Source organism: Anopheles moucheti, chromosome 2, assembly GCF_943734755.1.
Source record: "Anopheles moucheti chromosome 2, idAnoMoucSN_F20_07, whole genome shotgun sequence".
NCBI lineage: Eukaryota > Metazoa > Arthropoda > Insecta > Diptera > Culicidae > Anopheles > Anopheles moucheti.
In genome coordinates this window covers 1,367,411-1,391,834 of record NC_069140.1, presented here as the reverse complement: position 1 = coordinate 1,391,834, position 24,424 = coordinate 1,367,411, and the positions used below count along the sequence as shown (strand labels likewise).

General features: G+C 44.9%; 2 protein-coding genes and 3 non-coding genes across 5 annotated transcripts in view; 2 read left to right on the top strand and 3 right to left on the bottom strand.

The window, feature by feature from the left end:
• The window catches only part of LOC128307419 (zwei Ig domain protein zig-8-like), a 45,993-nt gene extending 44,424 nt beyond the window's left edge, over positions 1-1,569 (top strand). The window contains exons 5-7 of the mRNA XM_053045250.1: positions 859-986; positions 1,127-1,295; positions 1,436-1,569. Coding sequence (XP_052901210.1) covers positions 859-986; positions 1,127-1,295; positions 1,436-1,569 — 431 coding nt within the window. The remainder of the gene's footprint in view (positions 1-858; positions 987-1,126; positions 1,296-1,435) is intronic.
• A 3,221-nt stretch (positions 1,570-4,790) lies between these two features.
• Positions 4,791-6,194, top strand: LOC128307411 (chaoptin-like). The gene has a single exon (XM_053045237.1). It carries the CDS (start codon positions 4,791-4,793, stop codon positions 6,192-6,194), a length of 1,404 nt encoding a protein of 467 aa, XP_052901197.1.
• Positions 6,195-8,406: 2,212 nt separating this feature from the next.
• Positions 8,407-8,478, bottom strand: Trnad-guc (transfer RNA aspartic acid (anticodon GUC)). Its single transcript has one exon. It is a non-coding gene; the product is annotated as a tRNA-Asp (tRNA).
• Positions 8,479-14,904: 6,426 nt separating this feature from the next.
• Positions 14,905-14,977, bottom strand: Trnaf-gaa (transfer RNA phenylalanine (anticodon GAA)). Its single transcript has one exon. It is a non-coding gene; the product is annotated as a tRNA-Phe (tRNA).
• Positions 14,978-16,726: 1,749 nt separating this feature from the next.
• Positions 16,727-16,800, bottom strand: Trnat-agu (transfer RNA threonine (anticodon AGU)). The gene has a single exon. It is a non-coding gene; the product is annotated as a tRNA-Thr (tRNA).
• Positions 16,801-24,424: the final 7,624 nt, after the last annotated feature.

Below are 24,424 nucleotides of genomic sequence, written 5' to 3'. Positions count from 1 at the left end.
AACAATCGGACGATGGTTACGATTTCCTATAAACCACTTGCAAGTGACTACTGCGTTAAAGTTGTCTCTCAGTAAGAAAAAAACACTTTTAAAGACACGATATTTTCACGACATACTTCGATACCCGCGTTCGAGTGAAGTACTGGGCACCTCCATCAGTGTTGACATTGCCATCCATACATACGCAACATTAATTTTAATCACTCACATCACTCGACCTACTTGTTGCCCACACATACACACACGCTATCGCCCATTGCCGCATACCAAAATTGATTGTTCATTTCCCTAATAATTTGCGCCACGTTTGTACGGGGCCGTCCCGCCCTTCCTCGGGCACATTGTTTAACAAAGTGCGAAAAACATGTCACAAATTGCCTGCCTTCATCAACCACCGCCCAGGAAGTCTTGATGTCACGAAGGCACCATTTTAACGGCGTTACGTTTATGATACTTTTACGACGAGTCCGCGGCCCCTAATTTTCCTTCATCGTTGAGTGCCTTTTTGTTTGTTGGGGAAAAAGCAGGAAGGTTGCCTAGAGCGGAATGGCAAGTCATTTCGCCGGATTTTTCTTCTTCCCTGAGCCCTTCTCGCTTTTTTTTTGTACACCGTGCCATTGCTAAATGTATATTTAATAAACTTCCTTACTTTTTCATTCACTCTTTCCGCCACCGTACAATCCGATGCCCCGGTTCAATCTGTCAATTTGGACGTCGTTTGCTTGATTGGGACCGATTGTGTGTTCGTCAAATCGGCCCACAAACTTCTGCGCAAACGTTCCATCAATTGACCCTGGAACACCTCAACCAACCGCTGTGTCCACTGTGCCACTGCTGCCAAACACTTCTTCCTTCAAGAACCAGTGACAGAGATTAACGGAGGACCTGATTTATTTATCAATAAAGGCTCGACGATAAATCTCACCTGCATCGTGAAGTACGCTCCCGAACCGCCACCGGCCGTCGTTTGGAAGCACAATCGCGATGTAAGTACGCGCGCTGTCTCGTTAGTGGTCCTCTCCCTCGAGGGGGTAGCCTGGGAGCCGTTCGCTCTCGGGCGACTTTTCATTCATCCGCTAACCGTTTGTCGAAACTTCCCGATTCGGACGACGTTTCCCATTCGCAGGACATTAATTTCGACTCGCCCAGGGGAGGCATTTCGCTCGTCACCGAGAAGGGCATCCTGACAACGAGCCGACTGCTGGTGCAGAAGGCCATCGCGAGCGACTCCGGCCTGTATACCTGCGAGCCCTCGAACGCTAATCCGGCCTCCGTGCGGGTGCACATACTGAACGGTAAGTGTTATCCCGCGATGGTTGCCTTTGCGCGGCATTTTCCTTTCACACCTCCAAAAACCGGCGTGTCAAATCGCACTCAACACTGCGACTTACCGCTCTGCTAGTGAAAAAATTCCTCTCGTTCCCCTTCGTTCCAGGAGAACACCCCGCGGCTATGCATCACGGCATCTCCACCATCCTGTCCGGCCCGAGCTTGGTCGCGTTCGTACTGTCGACCATTTTGCTCTTCTATCATCACAGTATTCGGTGGAAGGAATTTCGGCTAACGTAGTAAATCTACCTAGCTATTCCGGCACCGTTTTTGTTCCTGTTTGTTCAACACTGTACAGAGTATTTGAGTGACCGCGAGAATGTATGCGTGTGTGTGTGTTTGTGTGTCGGCGTGCATGTGAATACATTATTTCAACCCACAAAACAACAAACGAACATAGCATCATTACATCTTGCAAAGCATTTCATTTAATCATTCGCCATTGATTAATTGTGCAATCAATCACTGCGTTTCCTGCTGTCTCGTTTGCTCTTTATACTTCCAAACAAATTTCAGCTTGATTTATATCAATTTCAAAGTAAAAAATAATACTATTTTTCAACTTTAGTTACAACGTTTCAAATTAAATTTACATGGTAACAATTGATAGTTATGTCATATTAAACGAAAATTTCCCAGAACCTACATTTTCCGGTAATGGAATATGCACACAGCTATTCACATAAATTTTTTTGCGTATTTGCTCCCCGAACCATAATCCCGGAAATTCAATATTGTTTGATAAATTGGAAATTTCATTTCAAACATCAGAAAAAATTACTAGAAACAAAACTCCTATGAAGCACTGAAATGCAATTATTAATGACATTTGTTTCCTGTTGAAATAAACGTTTCGCATGCACTGCGCTGACTCGAGTGATTTATTTGACGCAAACGAAAACAATACCAGTTATAATGTGAACACGAGCGTTAGTTAATTAAATTATCTAATTTGTACAGCGTGAAAATTTGTACATACAATCTCGTGTAGTGTATAAACACTATTTGTACAAAGGAAAAAATATAGCAAACATTATTAGAACTTTGAAGAAAACCCATATATGAAAATGATGCAGCATAAGGATGCCCTGTAAAGCGGTTTATGTGGTAGATTGGAATTCATTTTCTACTTCAGCAGGGCGTAAGAGTAAGGAGCAGAATAACGTATAGTAAATTCGTTGGACCTTTTTCAACTGTCGTCAAAAAGAACTTTTAAAAATTCACTAACCACACACAACGTTATTTCGAAGCGTTTTCGATATCACAACAGTAACAGAGTTTATCGCTTTTCGGGGTTTTTTGGTTTACCTTTGAGATGAGAAACAAAAGGTTGCGTCATTCTTATACGAAACTTGATTTCTACTATAGATTAAATGGTGACATATCAGACAAAATTATTCATAAAGCGATCGTAAACACAGCATAAAGACACATGCGTCATCGAAGAATCGCTACATTAACGGCCAATGAGACCATTGGTTCGATTTGATCCCCTTCTCTACGTCATAGGAAACACAGAAGCGTATGATAGTGTAGTACGATGGAACTGAGCATTACAATAGTAAAATGACCATTTTTTTCCGAATACCAAAGTGACACATAAATTGCTGTCAAAACTTTCAGATGGCATTCGCGCATCCAGGAACAAAAAAACGTTGATAATTGCTGGCAGGAAAACGAGCGTGAACTGAAAGTTGAAAACAATTTGATGTTTCGCCTTTTGGTGTCTGCACTTGCCAACAACAAGTCGTTCAATTCGGTCGCCGTACGTTCCACTGTTTGGCACGATCAACGAGGTCAAGTGTGCGGTGTTAGGAGAGATCGACCCTCAACAACGGCCAGCTAAACGGATGGCTATTCAGTTGAAAATTTATGGAAAGAAACTCTAACATTCTGTTGAAGTATAAAGTTTCCCATAAATTTAGGATAACACAGACCAAACCATACTGAGATGGTGGTTAACAGCAAAAGAGTATCAAACAAACGAAAAAACCCTACAGGACTGATGCTGGCGTAAATATCGGTAACGCTTTCGGAAAGCGAGTTTTTGGCACAATTTTCCCAATAGCAAGGAACAACAATCGTGGCGCAAGCAAAATCGATTGATGCCTTTACCAGACCCGCGTTACCTGCCAGCGGCAAATTGGACATTTAAAGAAGACTCAGCGTTTGCCTCTAGCTCTAAACTGTGAACAACATGCCACGGGAAAATAAAATGCGTCGAAAGCTGTTAAGCGTGATCCTCCGCTGTGCGACGAAACCTGTCATGAAAAAGCAAAGTTAGGACACTCCTTCAGTGACAGAACAGCACCGCGCCCGGAACCCCCCTCCCCGGCGGTGTCTGACGGAAAGTTTTCACCATCAGTTTAACAAACAAAAAGCCCAACATCACGACAAGCTGCTGACCGTGTCTAGGTTAGAGGCAGAGCAATAAAATAGATACGATAAATGCGACGTGGCGGTGATGGCAGCAGCAACCAAGCCAGCAGAGGGCAAGAATCTTTTAGATACGTAGGTAATCAATAAAATAAGCGAGCCATTCTGTGCGTGTGCAGTGACAAAACAAAAGCCCAGGACGTAAATAAAGCAACAAAAAAACTTTCACGGTCCGTGAAATGGAAACGTATGTTCAAAATTGTTTGCTACCCAAAACCCAAAACCCGGAGCACAACTGTTGATAAACACATTAACGTATAACTTTTGCTCCGAAATGTTGAACACAAAGTAAATTGGAAGTAACGGTATAAATGCGGACAAAAACCAGTTGAAAAACAATTATGATACTGTAAAATCACAATGAACGGCGAATCGATTCGCTTTAAGCAGGAATTCGAAATAGCCAGCCCATGCATACCCGTTTTGCAGAACAAAAAAAAAACCTACTTTGTAACTAAAGATGTGTACCAAGTTAAACGACCGACAGAAATGGGACAACAATAAAAGTGAAAGCAAAAATCAATATTAAACTATAATAACTACACGTGGGTCGCATTTTGTTTTGAGAAATAATTCCGACAATAAAGCTTACATTACAAGGGTAAGTACGCATTTGTTGAATATAGTGACGTGCTTATTTTCCATTCCAAATATAATCAAATATAAATAATGTTTATCGCTGAACGCTTAGGTAGTAAACGTTCTTATCGTAAAAGATACTCTTTTGTTTGTTTTGTCGCTCATTTAGGATTTGATGATCCTATGTCTTTACACTAAATACGAGTAGGTCAAACGGCTCCAACAACCAAATCGCCTGCATTTATCAACAAGTAATCAGTACAACGAAGACGAAGCAAGGAAGACAAGAAGATTCCGTAAGCGTAACAGAAAACTGGCATTCGAATCTTACAATGATTTCATAACAAATTGCTGGTGTATGTGTGCTGGTAGCTGATAACAACAACCATTAAGAACATCTCATCCATTTTAATCTTCATCCATTTGCCGATCAGTTCAACCGCACGATGGCGCGGATGTGGTTCGCCCTATTAACTTGCTCTGTTGCGCTCTGTCTCGCAGTGACCGATGCAGCCATTATACGCCTCAACTGTGAACGAGTGGATGACAAGTGTTTGTTAAAAAACATATACGCAACGGAAGATGATCGTTTCAAAGAAATTCGCAACGAACGGTACGAAAATATTATCGAGTTTTTCGACTGCCACATTCACACGTTGCCACCGATCCCCTATATTAACAAAGTGAAGGCGGACGCGATCAACTTGGTGCGAATTGAGGAAAACACCTTCAGCACGATACGTCGGCTGGACGTGTCGTACAACTGGCTCCGCGAGTTCTCTTCAAAATCCTTCGAATATCCGGCAGAGCTCGTGGAGTTGAATCTGAGCGGTAATCCAACACTAAAAGATTTCGCATTCCTGGCAAAGCTAAGTGGGTTGAAAGAACTGGATATGGCCGATATGAAGCTGGAGCTGGAGCTCTTGGATACAAGCATATTTGCGGAAATGTCCGAACTATCTAGGCTCAACATGAGCGATAACAGAATTACCACCATCCCTGTTGGAATGTTTTCGCCACTAGTCGGATTACAAAACTTGGACCTCAGCCGGAATTCCATCACGAAGATCGCATCCGGAGCGTTCGCCATCGCAGTGGCGCACGGTTACGAGGAGCACGGATTGTACCACCAATCACTACATTTCGATCTATCCTACAACAACATCAGCATCATCGAGAACAACGCCTTCATGCACGCGTCCAAAATCAATCTGCGAAACAACAAACTCATTGGCATTGGGCAGTATGCGTTCGATAATCAAACAGCACTCCAGTCCCTGGACCTCTCCGGGAACGTGCAGCTCAAAAACTTCGACTTCCTGCACAACCTTCGCGCGCTGCACGATCTCGATATGTCGCGGATGAACTTCTCCTTCGACGGTGTACCGCACAACATCTTCAACGATCTCGATTCGCTCACCACGCTCGATCTGTCGAACAATCACATCTTCGAAATACCCATCGGCATCTTTGCCGAGCTGCAATCGCTCAACTTCATCAACCTGCGTCACAACAGCATCTCGCACATCGAGTTCGGTACGTTCTCGATGCGCAAGTATGACCTAATCGACGAGATTGATCTCTCGTACAACGAGATTAAGGAACTCAACTTCCTTGTCTTTGTGCCGCTAAAGTACCTCAAGACACTGCTGTTGCACGGTAACAAAATCTACTCCGTGAACGCCAAGCAGCTGACACGCAACAAAAGTCTCTACAACTTTGGCATCCAGAACAGCAATGTGCGTTGTTACGATCTGATAGATTTGTTAGGATCGCTGAAACTCGTACATGAACCGAATGAGTTTATTTCCAATCTTCCCAATGTTGACGGCATTAAATGCGAGCCATAGGAATTGCTGGTGTCTGTATTGCTGAAGTGTATCTCAATTGCCTAAAAAAAACAATGCAACACATGCAACAAATTGTCTTTTCATCGTGTCCCCTTTTGATTTCGATCCAATCCAATGTCATCAACGAGTTCCGAAACTTTTACTAAACTGCGCTGTAACGGTTGTCGGGTTTTATTAACATTGCTTTATAAGCATCTATGGCAATAAGCGATAGAAACGAGTGACTACGAGGGCAACTGTAATCGAAACCACATTTCCAAATGTAGCGACGCTAATCTGCGACCCAAAATCCGCCGAAATTGTTATCGATTTTCTAATCTGCTTAATTGAAATAATGAGGTGTCATTGGAATTGTTTGGAATTATGTTTCTTCTTGAGATGTATGACTATTTTGTTACCGTAGCGACTATTTACATAAACGAACGAGCAGCACTTTAAAAATTATTTACGTCGAGGCTGAATATACTTGATTATACGCTTAATGTAATTTAAACTCCGTGAAAAGTTCACTTGTACAAACTTACTCCACAATTTCGTAAATTGATGTTTGTGAATCGAATCAAACACAATACGCGACGGTGGTTTGTTAGCGAACCCAACCATCGAACGGGTATTTAATTATGCTAAAATTTCACAGCTTTCCACCGAGCATCAAGCACCGCTCAGCTGAAATCAGCTGAATTTTTTTCCGCAGACAAATTTGGTGTCACATCGGATGCACCTCATCCGCAAACAGCTAACCCAACACAACATTCATTAGAACCGAATTCAGCGTGCGAATTACCACTTTGTAGTGGCGTGGCAGTGCCATTTGGACATTTACATAATTCGATTCGCACGGTTCCCAAAATCGATGCAAATACCCCAATGCGCAGCGGGACCGAAAGCGTGAACCTTCGTCAATGATTCACCGAACGTTTCAAATTGCACCACCTTGCTCGTCGCTACATAACGTGCTAAAAGGGTGTCAGTAGTAGATGGCAAAAAGCTTCACCCAATAAAGGCAGCCCGAGGAGAGAGAGAAAAAAAAGCATAAAGCTCCGCCAGAAACAACCAACTGCTCTCGATGGTCAGTAATTTACATTGCCAAATGGTTTTACACATTCGGCACACAGTGCTCCGCCATTTCGCCCACCGATAGATCAGTGGCACCCCAGTTTGTAGGTCGCTCTATTTGGTCAGTGTGTGGCGCCAGCGATTTTACTGCAGCTCTTCATGAATTTCCCGTCGTTTGCTCCCCGCGGGACGCGGGTATTAAGGGTATTCTTCCGCTCCACGTTCCACTGTAACGAAATCAAACTCATGCATACACCCTGTCTTCCGGACCGCTGTCCAACAGGATTCAACCAGCGAAGAAACAACGGCGGGTCGGGACGATACGAGACCGTAGAAACCCTAAATCCCCCTCGTTTGCGAAGAGCAGGGAATGACGCGACTTTCGGGTGCGAATAGCTCGCAAGTTGAGCGCGAGTGTTGAATTTTAATTAATTTCCAAATAAATTACTTTAATCGATTTCTAGCGCTTTCACCACTTGCCACTCGCGCTCACATGCGTATGCACTTTGGTCACGCGATTTGGGTGATTATTGGGTGGCGGTGCATCGAAAATGGTTGATGTCTCCTGGAACGGGGCGAACACTGTACATGGCTTACGGACACAGACAAAAAAAACCGTTCGAACAAGTACATTCGATAAATTCCGACTTTAGAAATTTCGCTATCGGCCAGTGGCATCCTCTCGCTGTTCACTGCTCGAAACATTCGTTTCCGATGGATCGTGTAGCTGCGCCACTAATGCCATTAAATTTCGTTTCGTTTTTTTCGCACTGCCATTCATTCCAATGTTGATTCAAGGTAGCGCGCTCGTTAGACTGTGTTTTAATAATTTAACGTAGCCAATGATCTATTGAACGCTACGAACGGAACGATTCTCACTCCCACTGTTCCACACCGTCCAATTAGAACGCAAATGAAGCTGCGTGGCATGATCGCAAAAAATGTTCACCGACTAATTTGAAATTCAATTTCCAATACCACGAAACCGAGCTATCAAAACGTGGGAAAAATGACGACTAAATTAAAAGGGTCTGTAAGTTTTTTGCATAAATCGGATGGGTTATTATTGGTACAATCTGTTCAACTTAATAAACCGAATAGAAAACAGGTATTGAGAAGCATAACAATTGAGAGAAAACATTAAAAAAAAACTTCTCTCCCCGACGGGGAATCGAACCCCGGTCTCCCGCGTGACAGGCGGGGATACTGACCACTATACTATCGAGGACACATGAAAAGCGGGCGTTACATCAGCATTGGTTTCATGTTCGTTTTCCCCCATGCACTTTCTTTTTCAACGGAAAGAGGTTTATGCTGTTCTTATGAAGTTTTATGTATAAAAAAACAAATTCTTACCCTATCCTCCGAATTAATCTCCTATCCACGAATATCATATCCCATTACACCCTGGCTTCTATAGCTTTAATGCATCGTAAAAATAGGAACCCTTAAGGTAAATGACCTTCTATTACATTGTCATCCCTTGTATAGCACGATGAACTGCATCAAACATGGTCGAGTCTTACGTATTGAAAGTAACCGAATTTCCTAACATGTGAAATGGTGCAGAAAGCATGGTTATGTTGGATCGGATTAAGTGCTTTATTGCTTTTGCTCTAGTTCACAATAGCCTAATACTGTTGCAAATGACAGTATGGGTATTTTTACATCTAACCTCATCTCGGTTACAGTGAAAACAGGTGTAGAAAATCCTATCTGTATTTACGACTCCCCGATTTTTCCCCTTATCAATTCTGTTCCCAACACCATTGACTAAACTTTCGCTTCATTACATTCACGAAAGCGAACTTATTTGTCAAGATCGGCAGTAGTGGTTTTAACGCATGCGACGCCAAGCTCATAATCGCTCGTAGGTCTATTACTAGCCGATCCAACCCACTCAGGTTCTCATTTCCGACCGGTACCGATTTTAACCGGACGTCAGACCAACCGCAACCAATTCTGACTAACCAATAACTACCACCGTCCGAAGCCGTTCCAGAAAGTGCTGAACCGTGCTGTGGTTTTTCTCTTTCCTCGAGCGCACTCATGGGTTGGAATGATGTTTTCCCCTTACTCCCCGTCTCGGAACGTTCGTGCATGCTCCCGTGAGCTTACAATGATAAACCTGCCTGGTACGTTTAAATTTTGCATCTGAACAATGTTCTTCCCAATTCCCAAACGATGATCGATTTGGTTTCAGGCGAATGGAAACTTTACCTTTCCATCCCAATGCACACCGTTGGTGACCGGTAGAGGCCCAATTGTTTTGAAGGCAATATGGAGATCTTTCTAACTTTTGAAGATAATATCCCAATCGGTACCGAACTAATTATGAATTAAAACACCATTCATGCATTCTTGCAGGCTTGTAGACTAGTACAGAGTTCATTGAATACATGTACAACGAATAGTACTGTAAATACGCACTACTTCTGCATAGTTGAACTAACAAGTTTAGATATGCTAGTTGCACACCTCCGCTCGTGTGCTTCTAGATCTAGATCAAACATTACTATTCCGTGCCAACCTATCGTATCCAGCTCATGCTCTATCTCGGCCGGCCCGGTTCGGAAACCGTCCAACAAAAAACGATTGTCATCCGTGCTCGCATCTGGTTCTTGCTCCCTTGAGACGCTTTGCCATGCCGATAGGCACGTTGCGCCAATGTCTTTTGCCGAGAATGGACAGAAAGAATATGTCCGACCGTGTGCTGACCGGTAGCACCGGGAAAGCTTGTCAGAACGGGAAGCCACTTCTCATCTACGGAGCGCACTGGTCCACGGTAGCCTTTGGACGCAAAATAGGAAAAGCATAAACCGCCACCAGAACACTAAGCGAACCACAATCCTCTACCTCGGAAAGTTTATTATTCTCTTTTTCACGCAACCTGGTAGGCTCCCTTTCTCTTTCTCGCGCTAATATCCCATTTCGCTGTTAGACACAATCCCAAAGGGTTGGTATCGTCAAGTTTTGGAGACTCGATTTGCATACGGACCAACTCGACCGGTCAATCCAACCAACGTGTGTGTGTGTCTGACGATCCGTGCGCCATCTATTTCCGTCCCCATGTGGAGACGGTCCCGTCCGGTAACCGAGCGAGTTTCTTTGTTTCACCAAGTGTGGAGGCCCAGTTTTCCGGCTGAATGCCTTGTACGATACGGTTGAGTTTTCCCTATTCCGGAACCGTTCAGCGTGTCGAGTCAGCTTGTCCATCGTTTGGGCGTTGCTAAACTGATCCGTACTCCCCCCGTGCTTGACCTCTCCAGGGATGAAATGTCTGCCGGAGCTGCTTTTGCCGATAATCAGTAACCGAATATCAACGGCTCCTTCGCCGAGAAGGGTACGCTGGTGGGACGCTAGACGCTTTCGAGGAGCGTCAGCGAATTGAATTACTTTCACTTCGGACAATCGGACCGCTGGCCCGACGCGACCCGGGAGAATAGAGCAATTCCCACCAGAACCGCAGCGAGTACGGTGCCACCTGTCCGGGAATAATCTGATAGACGAAACTTGAGGGCTTCGTCCCACAAGACGAACCCACAGCACGCCCCCATCATGCTCTTCATGGTAATTTCACTTCAGGGAAAAACTCACAACCAGCTACGCGCATCCTTCGGGCGGTCAATCTGCGAAAATTAGAATTAATTTCCTTCGTCACTACGCGTCAAACCGAGGGTCAAACTGTTTGGCGCAATGCGTTTGATCCTCTTGTACGTCTCCTGAACAGGATCATTATTTATTCCACGCTCTGAAATCTTCACGCAGCACAAAAAAACCCTTTCCAACACGGTTTGGTGGTGGTAGTAGAATAAAAATGGATAAAGCAAAAGGTGTGGTAAGACGCATTCCACGCAATGTTTTTGTATCTGCTCGGGTCTACAGAAACTCCTGATCCGGACACAGTGTAAAACTCCCGAGTAGCCAGAAAAACACCTTTTATGCATATTTCATCCATTGCACATTCCAAACAGGTCTTGCCCCGTCTTGCCTATTCCTTGATTAAAATTCTTTTACGCGCTCAGTCCCGTTTGTTCATTATCCTTTCTTGACCTCTCGCCGAACTGCATTGCATTAATGTACACCACCCTCAAGGGTCGTTCAAATTATCCTTTTTGAAAGTGGGCGAGGATGTGTTTTTCGCCACTGCTCCATAAATCTATTGGGGGAAGCTTTAAAATGGTCGAACGTGCTGCGATTGATTTATATCTCTACCTCAAGCTTCATTTTGCGTATTCGGTTCAATCAGTTTTTAACGGATGGCCCAAGATAAAACTTGAGAGATGAACTCAAACAGCACCGAAAAACCTCGCTAGTAGGTTTGGTAATCGAATTAAAGTTAATCTTATAATCGTTGCCTTAATCGAACGCCCTTGCTCAGTTAACTTTTGCTTACATATCTCATTAAGAACCCAGAGCCCAGTCCGCAGGGCAATCATCTTCGTCCACAAATTCCCTACGCATCCCGCACCGCCAATTCTTCCTGGACAAGCAGACAAACAAAGCCCCCAGCCATGGAGGGGGCCAACGTACTGCTTGCAGACCAATTTCACCCGAGTGGCCAACCCGGTTGCGCAAAAACACCGCCAGAAAACTTATAATTACAGTGCAAACCTTTTAACTCCAATCAAACCCCCGTTGCACACAATCTTGGCCCCCTTTTGCGCTACTCGCGTGTGCGTTCATTCCAACACTACAAAGGATTCGCCCTATTTGCGCCACGCTGCTCGATTCTCGGGGATGCGGTAAATCACCAGAGCACTTTTCGGATCAACGCATGTTTTCGCTGCCCAGCAATGGCCAAGCCCAGCGCCACATTCCTTGGCGGCAAATTTTTCACGCCTTAAAGCACTTTAAAACGGCCTGCTGGGGGGCAAAATAAAATCATTCATCTCCCGAACTGACATCAACTAAATGCGACCCCGAAACGAAATTGGTGTGCTTCGAGTGCGAATATGTTTTGCGCTCCATTCGTTCACCAGATTTCACCAGAGATTTTCCAACTAGGCACGATCTTTGCCGTCCAGTCAATGGCTTTATGCTTCGCACCAATAATGTATCCAGTGCGCATCCAGCATCCACTGCAGGTTTTCTTACGCAAAAAAACCAGCCACTAAAGCACGATGCCACTTGGTAACGATTCGTTTTGCACCCAGTGCATCCATAACTGCTGTAAGCGTGGCCTCCTCTTTTGCATTCAGCTCGTTTCCATACGCTGCCCGTGCCCGTGCGGGTATTTGCAGTTGTTCCGGGTTGGTGTCTCGGTGCCTTTGCTGGAGCTCGTTTAAGTTCCGCAACCTCTTAAGTACCATTTATCCATACAAAACCGATGAGTTTGTTGCAGTGCTTCCGTCTCTGCTGCAACATCTGCCGAGCCCGGCGGGAGGACATGCAGGAGCAGCCAAGCCGTAGCACCTTTTGTCTCGATATGGTATTCCAAACAGACCATCCCATTAGGAAAGGGGGAAGCGCAAGCTGACACCGAAACGTACGTTACCTCCGCGCAAAGTGGCACATTATTGATTTGAACTCAGCCCGGTTTTACGCCAACGCTGGCTGCCCTCGTTAAGCGATGTAAAACGAGTGTCAACGAGAACGTTCCTCACACGGGATGATGCAAGAAAAATGTCCACTCCTTTATCGCATCCGTTACCTGCATCCACGATCCTACGTAACGAGCCATTCTTCCCACGTGTACGTACATGCATTGCTAATGCATGGCGATGTTTAACATGCGCATATTCGGCAACACTTGCAAGCAAGAAATTTCGCCCATTATGCGTCGAAATATTGGCCATGCATGCAGAGAAATCAATCGAGAGGTCGAAATTTGTCTGCGAAAATAAAATTGATGATCGAAAGCATTCAGGGGGAATGTTTATCGTTCATAATGATAAATGAACACCTTCTGTTACTATAGAACGTCTAAGTTATGGTACACACTTTTTGCCTTTATTGGAGCAAAAAATAGGAAGACTTATTCGATCTGTTATACTTTTAAAATGCGCTACGCTTAAAGATATTCTATTTGTGGTAGGATTCTCGCCAATTTCAAATGTTACCAATATATAGAAATTGGTGAGCATGACCGGAAAATATGGAAGAAGAACGTCCATGCCTGGTGCCTTACATCCAAGGATAATCGGCCGCTTTGTCAAACACCCAACCATTCCTACCGTTTTTGCACGATCATAGCGGTAGATAGGCTTTTTTTGGCCATTGAGCTGAAGCCAGATAATAGATGACATTTAGTATCTGCTGCTCTAGGCGTTTCCGCCTTTCATGTGCGCATTCACAGCTGTTTGTTAAATCGTTCCAGTCGCCTTGTAATAGACCTTTAATGTTCTGCTGCTGGCTGGCGGTGTTCGCCCGTCGCCGTAAAGCCAAGCGGCAATGCTCAGTAATCGATTTAAAAATGATTTCACCGAATGCGCTCTTCCTATTACTGTTTCCGCACCAAACGAAATCCGCTTCCGGCCGAATTGGGGGAAAAAAAACACACACACACACACACACATACAGTAAAGGAGCGAAAAGTGCTGCGAAAACTCATTTACTTTTTCTTCCGTTTAATGCCTTTTCCTGATGTCGGTTTTCTCCGACACCGTACGGATGGTTTTCCACTTCGGACGATCGATGCACCAAACTCTTTGTGAGCCAAGTGCATCAGGGCGTGCATCGGCGAGAGCAAAGTGCAGCTAGAAACTTTCCCATCCGGCACCGCATGCCTTTGCTGACTTCACGCGAGCGGTGCACGATCGCATAGTGTTGTGGATGCTAGAAATATAGTTATTAAGAGCTCGAAAAACATCGTTATTATATCTACTTTCTCTTTACTCCGTACCGTACGTTGAAAGTTCTTGTATATTTGCCAGTAAGGACTGGCCACAGTTCGAGCGTCGTATGTTATTAAACACTACGTCTCCATTGCCAAAATCCAACTGCTATCCTAGCACCGTTCATACCTTCCTGCCATCAATGCGCTCTGGACCGCAATCGATGAACGGTGAAGAAAATGGAAAATTTATTTTTCTCCCTTCAACCTCACTACCATAACCGTTGCGAGGAAAATGCCACCATTGCTGGCCAAAGAGCACTGACAGCGAAAAAAAAAGGCGTAACCATTCAAGCAGACCGATATCGCGAAGCTTTTAATGAAAAAAATATGAAGAAAATACCAAAAAAAAACCTCCCCACACTTACTAAGGCGAAGACAACACTGCACTGGAGCCTTAATCGCAGAAGCAGAAAATGCATCCACCCGTTTGTTGACGGTGGCGAAACACTTCCCAACCCAATGCATTTCCCAATGCACTTTTCCTATGTTGAGACTGACTTATAATAGTTTCTGTTTGTCACGAAATGGCAAACGGACACGAAGGCAGCAAAAACTACCTCAAAGATTGGAACTTTCGCTCGAAACCGAAGAAAAGATATCGCAAATCCATTTAAACTTTAACATTTTAAGAATGCGGATGTTACATTCTAGTCGAAATGAGCTTTTAATCGCCATTCAATCTTTTCCGCATTAAAACGAAAGATAATCAATACATCGATAGAAGCTGCTCAATATATAAAGTCACTATAAATACATGTCCAAAGTTAGTCAAGATAAAAATTATACACCTCCTCGAAAAAAATGCAGTTTGAAATCTGCCGAAACCCGGGATTGAACCGGGGACCTTTAGATCTTCAGTCTAACGCTCTCCCAACTGAGCTATTTCGGCTCACACTGTGCTCCCGTTAAACTATTTTCAGTTCGGATACACAGTAACGGAAAAGTGCCTTCTCGGGGCGGTACGAGTACACGAGTAAGCGCCGCTTATCAACATGAGATTGGGGTTTTAACAGTTGCGCACCATCGTGCGTTCCTGTGCAACATCATCGCTGCCGCGCCAATACCTACGGCAGCCTCTGTCCCGCACACACGCATCGATCACACACAGGGCGCACCTTTTAATTGCAACCGTTGCGGTGAGTTTCGTTCATTTGTTGCTTTGTATGCTCACTGTGATTACACTTCCACCACATGGTGTCTGATTAAAAATACTCGTACGTGTCATGTGGGCATGTTGCTAAGCCCCGTCACACGGTTATACACTGTACGCTTGGCAGAGTTCACCGGCGGAGTTGACATATCAAACCCGCGATCAGAGAGGTGTGGTCTGGCTTATTGTTAACATTGGTTCGTTTGATGTATGTTTCAGCCTTTTGGAAGTATGTCACTATCAGAAAATGCTTCCGTGATGGGTGTTGCCATTTGTTTGCCAGAGTCATCAAGAGTATTTTATTTAAAATAACATCTCTACGATTTGTAAACATGTACGATTGGTTATAATTATTATTATTTTAAAAATTTTGCCCTACACGTTGTTAAAACGTTAAGTTATTGTAATAAACGGTTTTCTCTTCCATCATTCGAAAGACTACTCTGCAATCAAATGGTAATTAAGCATGCATCGCATTATGGCATTATTGGTGAAACACACCACTTGTAAAATGCCAATAATACGCCATTGAAAGCCTTCCCTCGCCCGGCCACACGTTGCAATGTAAAACCATAAAATGCACAACAACCTTCCGCAAAATACACGAATTCGATTCTTCCGAACCATTCAAACCAAACGCTTTCCCGGCCATTACACGCACACAGCCAGCCTAACACAACACTTCCAAAGTTCCAACATCATTCAGCGTGTCGACGTTGAACGCTCATAAATAACTTGCTAAACGTTCACCCAGCTGCAACCGAGGGCCGGACCATTACATCTTGCGCTCCGCGACTACATTTTCACGCCGTCAACGCCGGGACGAGCGTTTTGTCAGCACGTAAAGCACTCGTCGTCCGCTAACGACATCTAAACAAACAACCCGCTTCCAGTCTCTACCATCCCGGTATGCTTCAACGACATGGCCGCGCTATGTGCAGGTGGGGCTATGTTCTGTGCGAAGCGAACAAAGCCAACAACGACAACTGGGGCCTCCGTACAGCCATTGCGGGTGCGATTTATCGCTCCGCAGTCGGGGACATAATTAGTTTCTTAATCAATGCGTGCTTACAACTGCAGCGGACACGATTTCGGCAGTTGTGGACGACTTGAAAGCGGAGACCAGGTCCCGTGTATTTATTTTTATTTGCAAACAAACTAACCCCCGACGAGCAATAATATGATGAGCGTTTGTAGAGTTTCATCCTCTACAACATTATTTACTGAAAACAAAAACAGAATACCAGCTATTTTTGTGACAAACGATCGCCACCCTCCTTCCTCCTCCCCTATCATAGAATTCTTACCGTTCCCTAATCTAACCCTCTCAATTTAAATAAATGTCATCCCCCATGTCTCCCATACTTTTTTCATGCAAACAACAACACACCACCCTCTTATTCACTTTGAAGAAAAAAACTCTCTGCTTTCTCTCTCTCGCGTTCTTTTGTTGATTTTCCCAACGAACGCAGAGAGAACAACCTAGCAAGGCTCCGGCGAGATTCGAACTCACGATCTCCTGTTTACTAGACAGGCGCTTTAACCAACTAAGCCACGGCGCCGCGATGCATGACGCCGGGTTTATTTAGAGCTGCGTTCCACAGCATCAGCATCTCCACACATATTCTAACTTTATCAAGCTACGCATAGAAAAACAATGAGCTCATAAAACCACCGCACATGGCGCTGTGCATCTGGGTGTCCCTGCTACAATGCATCGTACAGTAAACAGAGCATAATAGATGTCACAACGTGAACGATGAATCAGATCTACGGTACTGGCACATAAAGCCAACGTCGGGGGTCAGGTCACACCGGAACTGGTGTCCATTCTCCACCCCTCCTCAGGGATGGCGGTGTTCCAAACAACGCTGCTTGTCGTGTCTGCCCGTCTGGCGATGGTGAATATTTGAGTGTAAGATTATTCCATTCCAACACTGCGAATAACGGTTTACGACCGTGTCACTGCATTAGTATTCGCATTGATAACAAGATTAGAACATGCGAAGCGAGAGTGTGTGTGTGTGTGTGTGTGTGTGTGTGTGTGTATGTGTTGACTTGTGCGGTGCCCGTTCCTGGCCTGGTTCCTGGTCTCAACCATGGCAACGGTGTGTGCATGGTGATGCAAGGTCGACCATAGTCAACAAACACCGGATACATTTCCGCTTCGGCTCACCGGTACGGCACACCATTGTCCCATTTTCAACACGCCCATTTTGGCAGACGCTGCGCTCTGCCAGCGAGAGACCGGGCGCATCGTTCTCGGAACACATCCGATCAGCCAAAGCTCACGACCCACCACGCGGCAAGTGCTTCCATCTCACCCATTATCGAAATTAACCATGGCAAAATGGGAAAATTATTGAGGCAATGTTTTCCTGCATTCGTTCGTCCGTCCGGGCGCAGTCCGGCGTTTTCATTACCTTCCTATCCGTTCGCTAGCTAGCTTCGCCAACCAAATATCCGACCGAGTTTGTGAGGACATCCGTTGGTCAACACTTCTGATCCAATTATGCAACCGAGCAACAGCTATCCATCGGGCTTTACGAGGGTTCTAGCTCGGTTGCCGGGCAGACCAACCGAACGAACGCTGGAAGGACTGAGTACGCTTGTTCATGTTCTTTCAAAACTGTTATTATGACACTCCACAATACTTATCAAACAATATAGAGTAGTTTTGCTATTAACACAGAAAACTATTTTATGATGACAGCTTATTCCCTTCTCTCGCCTACAAACACATTTTCTACGTACGGGATGTATTCCACACTCGAACCACTTGTTTGAGGTTTATCATAATGCAATTAATCATTCTGTCGGTTGTAGAAAAATTATGTGCTAAAGGTCAACTCTACCTCTTCGTAAAATTATGGCCGACTTGCACAACCGTTTTCCGAAGAAGGGTTCTCAAATGTGAATCTAATTTGAAAATGATGACATCCTTCCTACACAAAACCAACCCCAAAAAAAAAGGGTTCTCAAGCGATTTATGCATCCTTTGTCCATCGTACCATCAAAGAAACATAAAGCCGTGAAGAATGAACGAACCAAGGTTGGCTGTAGGTTGCGTTTTTAGCATGATAGATAGTTGATCATTCTATACGGATATTTAACCAAACCCTAAACCCAATTCTACCAAATTCCCTTCCCACAAACCGCTGGTTCGATTAGTTCATCCTCTTGCACAATACACAGTGCAACATGTTTGTTTACTCTGTTAAATTGTTAAAGACAATTCACAATGTAAACAATCGAAATACATGCACTCTTCGCAAAAGTGGTACTGACTACTGCAGGATAAGTAAATTTGCATCATTGATAAACAAAACTATCAACTCCACCCTCCCAGCACCTTCTCGTTTTGCTTTTCAGCTCTCCGATACGGAATACGAATTTATACGATTATGGTTCTACATACCACCACGCAACTGCTTTTGTATGATCATCGATCCTAATTGAATCAATGCAAATGCACACCAAAAACCCAACACTCGTGCTCTGCTCCCTCCGACATTGGTCCGTGCTTGGGCCCTCGGTTCCGGTTCATTCGGAGAGTTCTGTTCCGGAACAAATTAAATTAATTTTGCCCCGTTACTATTGCCACTCCGGAGGGGCTTTGGGTACCATGGCGCTAGATGGCGCTGCAGAGATGGCTAATCAAACCGGAACCACTTACGAGGGACATCAGCGCCCTCCTCCAACCGATATGCTGTGGACTTAATCGACTGCCGGAGCAAAACATGCATGTTCCAACAATGCATCTGTCTTTCCTGTTCGACGCATGGAATCGAACGGAACATTGCCTGGTGCCGGGCGTGCAAAGCAAATCCGTATGGTACTAGTTGGGTGGAAACACTATCGCCAGCAACTACCATCGTCTATGATGATGATGATGACGTGGTGGCGATTAAGATCCTTCGCCTGACATGCAGAACTAATGGCACGGATCTTTGATCCGTGCCAGGTCGCTCATGCCTTCGCAAAATGTGTTCAGTGCATGGTCCGTTCCGGGTTCCGGAGCTCGTGGTACAGATTGAGCACACCTTAACCCATTTCTTCGCATGTTCAATCCCCAGGGTTTGAAGTATTCATACAAGTACTGCGCTGTGGTTTACAAGAAACGCATAACGCATCACGGCACGGCGTCTAAAGCTGGCACAGGTTTTCATTCGATAATATTAATACTATGCCGCATAGCAAATCCGCAGTTATTATACTGATTTATATATTTACTAAACTCCCACCCAGTGTAACAGCTTAACGACTTTTCCTGGCCCACAAACGAACAGAAATAATCGTCCAAAATGAAAAGATGCACCTCGCTACGTAGCAGGTTTCTTCTGTAATCTCGTTTGCCAAACCATGCAGGAAGGCGCATATTTGTCCGATTTACTTCCTGCCGAATCCGTTGGACGAATGGACGGGAATTAAGAAACGAACCATTAACAGTTTAGTCAGCCCCTTTTTTCCCGCAGGTCGGTCCGATTTTCGGTCTGAACCCTCGGCTCTACCCTGTCATCAATGCATCAGCGCTCGATGTCACCGGCAACGGGTATCCTTTTCAACCGGCAACGTTCCGCTCGGTTTCTGCAGCATCGGAGCATATTTTGCAAACTTCATCAAAACAAAGCTAGAAGCTTTTTCTCACCATTGGAACGTTATTTTTTTTTTCGCTGTGATAAGCAAATTCGCCTAAGTAAGACGGTTTCGTATCCAATAATTCGTTTCCCTTTTTTTCGATGAATCCATTTTGCTCTGCTTTGGAAAAGGATTTCAAATTCGCACCGATTGCAGCTTGCCCCAATCAAGCGCCACAGTCCTGGGGCCCTTTTTGTACTTGCCCTCCTACATTTTTCATTTCACCTCCCGGAACCCGATCCCGGATCGCCGAAAGGGACGGAGCACACACGAAAAGCAGCACCGCTCGAGCGGGAGCGCAAACATTGCACGCCATTAAGCCGTGTAATTAAAATGGTGTAAAAGGCCACCGGATCGGAAACCCCCGGTCGGTGGCAAGGGTTAAATTGATTCGATTTTCACAGATAATACCACGCAGATAGCGTTCCACGCTGTGACGAAAAGATCATACCGACGCGGGCGAATCTTCGCCAGCAGCGAAACCGGCAAATAGATCCGTACTGGGTGTCAGCGGTGGGAGCTTAACTCGATCCGAACCGATTGCTTGCTTTTCCGCCAGCTGCAGATCACGTTTAATCACACCCGGTGCTTACGCCCGAGGCTGACAGCCGTCATGGTTGCATTTAATTGCAGCGAGCGAGATAATCATAGAGCAACTGCCATTTACGCCGGTTAAATTATATATTACTCCATATTGCTCCGAACGGCGCTTTGGTTCCAGGACTCTCCCACCGCCCCTAACCGTTTGTTTGCACCGTTCGTTCGGGAATCTCCCGCTTTGAATTTGCATTTCTATTTAGCTGCATCTCTCGCATTCGCACAACATATACACAAGCATCTTTGTCTACCGTTCGTCTTAATCAATGCGATGCTCTGACTCTTGCAGCGTTGCACCGAACCACATTGCACCGGAACGGGAATGCGCAGGGAAATGAAAAGCAAACAGCGCAAACAAACCAATGCTCTACAATCTACATAACAATTCTTCATTTTGAATATTCCATTACCATATTTCACAAGAACCGTGCCGTAACAGGACGCCTGCCAGTTTCGTTTCGCGCCCGGTCGATTCACCGTACCGTTTTGGTAGATCTCGAGTAACGATGCCGACCGTCACCAGGGAGTTCTGTTTAGCGCTCGTACACCGAACGCTCGGCCATATTATCGTTACTTGAACAGTGCATGCAACAGACTATTTTAAGGTGCAGCGAAATTAGCATTCCCTTGCGCCAACCCTCCATTACGCATTATGATTCTTCAAACGTGTGTCCTGGCCGATACCTTCAGCAATATCCTTCCATATTCCACTACACGTTATTGTAAAAAAAAAATCCTGGAAAACTTGTACTTCATAGACTTTTTTATTGGACATTGACATACGGTTAAGTTCTCCCCTTGTATTCTCGCTTCCACATACCTGACGATGAACTTGGTACCTTATGTGGTTTTTGATTAATATTTTCTTTTAATAAAGCACCGCAAGCCCCGGGTGTCGTGCCATAAAGGTGTGAGTTCCCGTGCCTGTGCTGCCGTTAAGGCGCTCACCAAATATTATTGCACAAGGCATTGAAAATCTCATTAAATGTGTGCTTTCACTGGCTCTGCACCACTGCATGTGGCAAGTGTGACATAGTCTAATTGTTTTCATCCATTCATCCTGAATATGAAGGAACAAATCACCCGAGCCACCATACCCTGTGCCACCTGTGTCTCGTGCACGCTCCCCCCGCCTGAAATTACTGCACCCAACGAGGCGCACAAAATGTAACCAACCGAGGTCCACCGAGACTTAATAATGGAAATGAAAAATTCGAGTGCTACTAAGGCACACGGACAGTATTTAATTAACAAAAGCACACAAGGTGTACACGGGAGTGGACGACGCACCCGGACATGTATACCAGTACAACTCGAACCGTCCGCTGGGACGCAGGAAATGCACGCCTCCCTAATGCAAAACCCGGGCCAGCGGCATCTTCGCCCACTAATGGGTTGCAAGTTTGTATTCCAGTTTTTTGTTCGCCTGCGCACTGCACTTCCCATCGCTTGACAACTTCCAAACCATCTTCCGTCGCCGTGGAATTACCGTGGACACCTACCTTCTTCCGGTAAGCCATCGTCGTGTCCGACAATTCTTCTGCTACGCCATCTGTTTCCCGGACCCGGAGCTTTTACACTCCACCGACAATCCCGGCGGCACCCAGCTTGACACCATTGGACCATTGGGCGAGGCTCGGAACCAACGCCGAATTTAATACCACGCAGCCTCAAAAGTTATGGTACGGAAAATTCAGCATCTTTTATTCATTTTTTACGGCTTTTTGTGCGGTTTTGTTTATCATTCATCCTGGCGTTAGTTCCCCCCCGGTTTTTTTGTTTTTTGTTTTTGGCATGCCACCATTTATCCTTTCCTTTTTGCGGTTGCGTATTTTTGTTTCGGGTTTTGTTCTGCTGCAAACGTCCTTTACCTTTCACTGTTACACAGATACAAGGGAGGGAGTGTGAGGAGGAAGGGAAGGGGGAGGGTTGTTGTTGTTGTTGTTGTTGTTGCCCACCCGTTGGCCTTCCAAGCACGCACCCAGCCACGAAGAAGAAGCCACCGTGCACACGGTCAAACAGTTTTCCAACCTTCCCCCGGGGGAGAATCGAACGGCTCGGCACGGTCAGTCTGATGGAGAAATGCGGAACTAAGCCGTTCAGTAAATATGCAAAGGCATCCATTGCGCTCACGAGTAAAGAATGGTCCGAACGTAGAGCGCGCATATTTCAAGATTTAATTGGCAAGGATGGGGTTGGCTGCTAATGGGTTTCGAAATTAATGAGTTCCTTCGTAATATTGCTTTGTTTGTTTCGAAAAGAGATTACTCATAGATGTGCCGTGCGTTTCCATCAGTTTGAGCACACGACTCACCGAACACCGAACCGGAGCTTACGTAGAAAGCAAGGGACCCTTTTTTTATTTACAGATCAATTGCTTTTAGACCTCCCCGGTCTGAGAATGTCCCAGGATTCCGGTTCCATTTTTTGTTCCGCATTTTAAGGCACTTGGAGTTGTTTCTTTTTTACAGAACCAATAAATAAGCTCCCAAAATAAATTGTCTATTACGCTACAATTCTATCAATTAGCAATAATTCCAGTGAATGAATTTGATAATGACTATGGGTTTACTATAGTTTGCACAGCACGATACAACACGATGTTTTCGTTCCACACTTACGCGTGGAATTTGTTACCAAAAGGGCTCACAAAAGGATCATGGCTGCTCTGTAAAATGATTCAATACGATATTTTTCTCACTAGCACCACCATCAGGCGCCAAAGCGTCACGCGCTCGTGCACTGCTTTCTACCATATGCTTTTATGGATTCCATTTGGTGTCATATCGTATGCACTTTGCAATATGCAAAATTGATCTCCTTATCGAATCACATAGTATAGCTGCATCGCTCTTTTCTTGCTTCTCTCTCTTTCTCTCGCTCTTTTCATGTGTTACACATTCGCCTTTATACCATCGTCAAAAACAGCATCACTTTCCCACCAGAACCGTTCTCAATGGCAAAATCAGTGTTGCGACTAAAGCAACCTCCGGCGTACAGTGTGCCCTGCATATGAACATGGATGTGATGGTACGCAAAATAATGGGAAGGATGTTAGAGCGATCTCTGTTTGGTTTGGTTTGGTTTGGTGCACGTGTATCCTGAACTACGGCATGCTATACACAATACATCTGACCTGTGCCACACCACAGCGATGAACGACCGTGCGCCTCCATTCGCTGCGTACTGGCAAGTACGGTGAAAACATTGGCCTAAGTAAACTATTAGCACTATTTGCTATCTTGGTTGAAAGCTTATTTCAACCTACGCTTACCACATTGCCCACTCATTTGTATCAAATGTACCCATTAAATCCAACTGAACTCATTTTTCATACTCCAGTGGAGAGAGAGAGAAAGAGGGAAAAAATGTCTAGACTCACCCGTATTTCTTGATCGTATCCTTTACGAAGGACACCCACGACCATTTTTTAAACAGAAAGACACAAAAACGAATTCCCAGTACGCTCCGCAAACAGTTCCCGTTCCTCTTTTTTTAGTTTTAATTAAGTTCTTTTATTCTTCATCATTACTCAGGCGGTTATTTTACTTTCAAGAGTTTGGTCATTGTCTGTTTTTTCTGCTTCGAAGCAAGTGAAGGTCTTCAACTACGAAGAAAAACTGAATTTGTTATCCGCATCCGACCCTATCGCACTGTTCGGAGATCTCGACCAACATACGAGCTAATGCCTTTGCAACACTTACCAACTCTTAGGAAGTGGCTCGAGTCTTGCGCTTTTTGTGAGCCGAAAAAAGTATAAATGAGGCAAAGCGAAGCGAAATACCACGAGTTTATAACTGAACTGAACTTACAAATGAACGAACCAAATTACACTTCACTTGGCACTACGTTCTCATACCGTTTTCGGGCACTACAGCTGCCTTGTACTAATGACTGATGAGAACCATCCACCTAGCCACTCAGCATAAGGCAACCAGGCTCTGGGTCTAG

What these genes read in the sequence shown, in the direction of transcription:
- LOC128307411 (XM_053045237.1), top strand. Translation starts at nt 4,791, where the DNA reads ATGGCGCGGATGTGGTTCGCCCTATTAACTTGCTCTGTTGCGCTCTGT.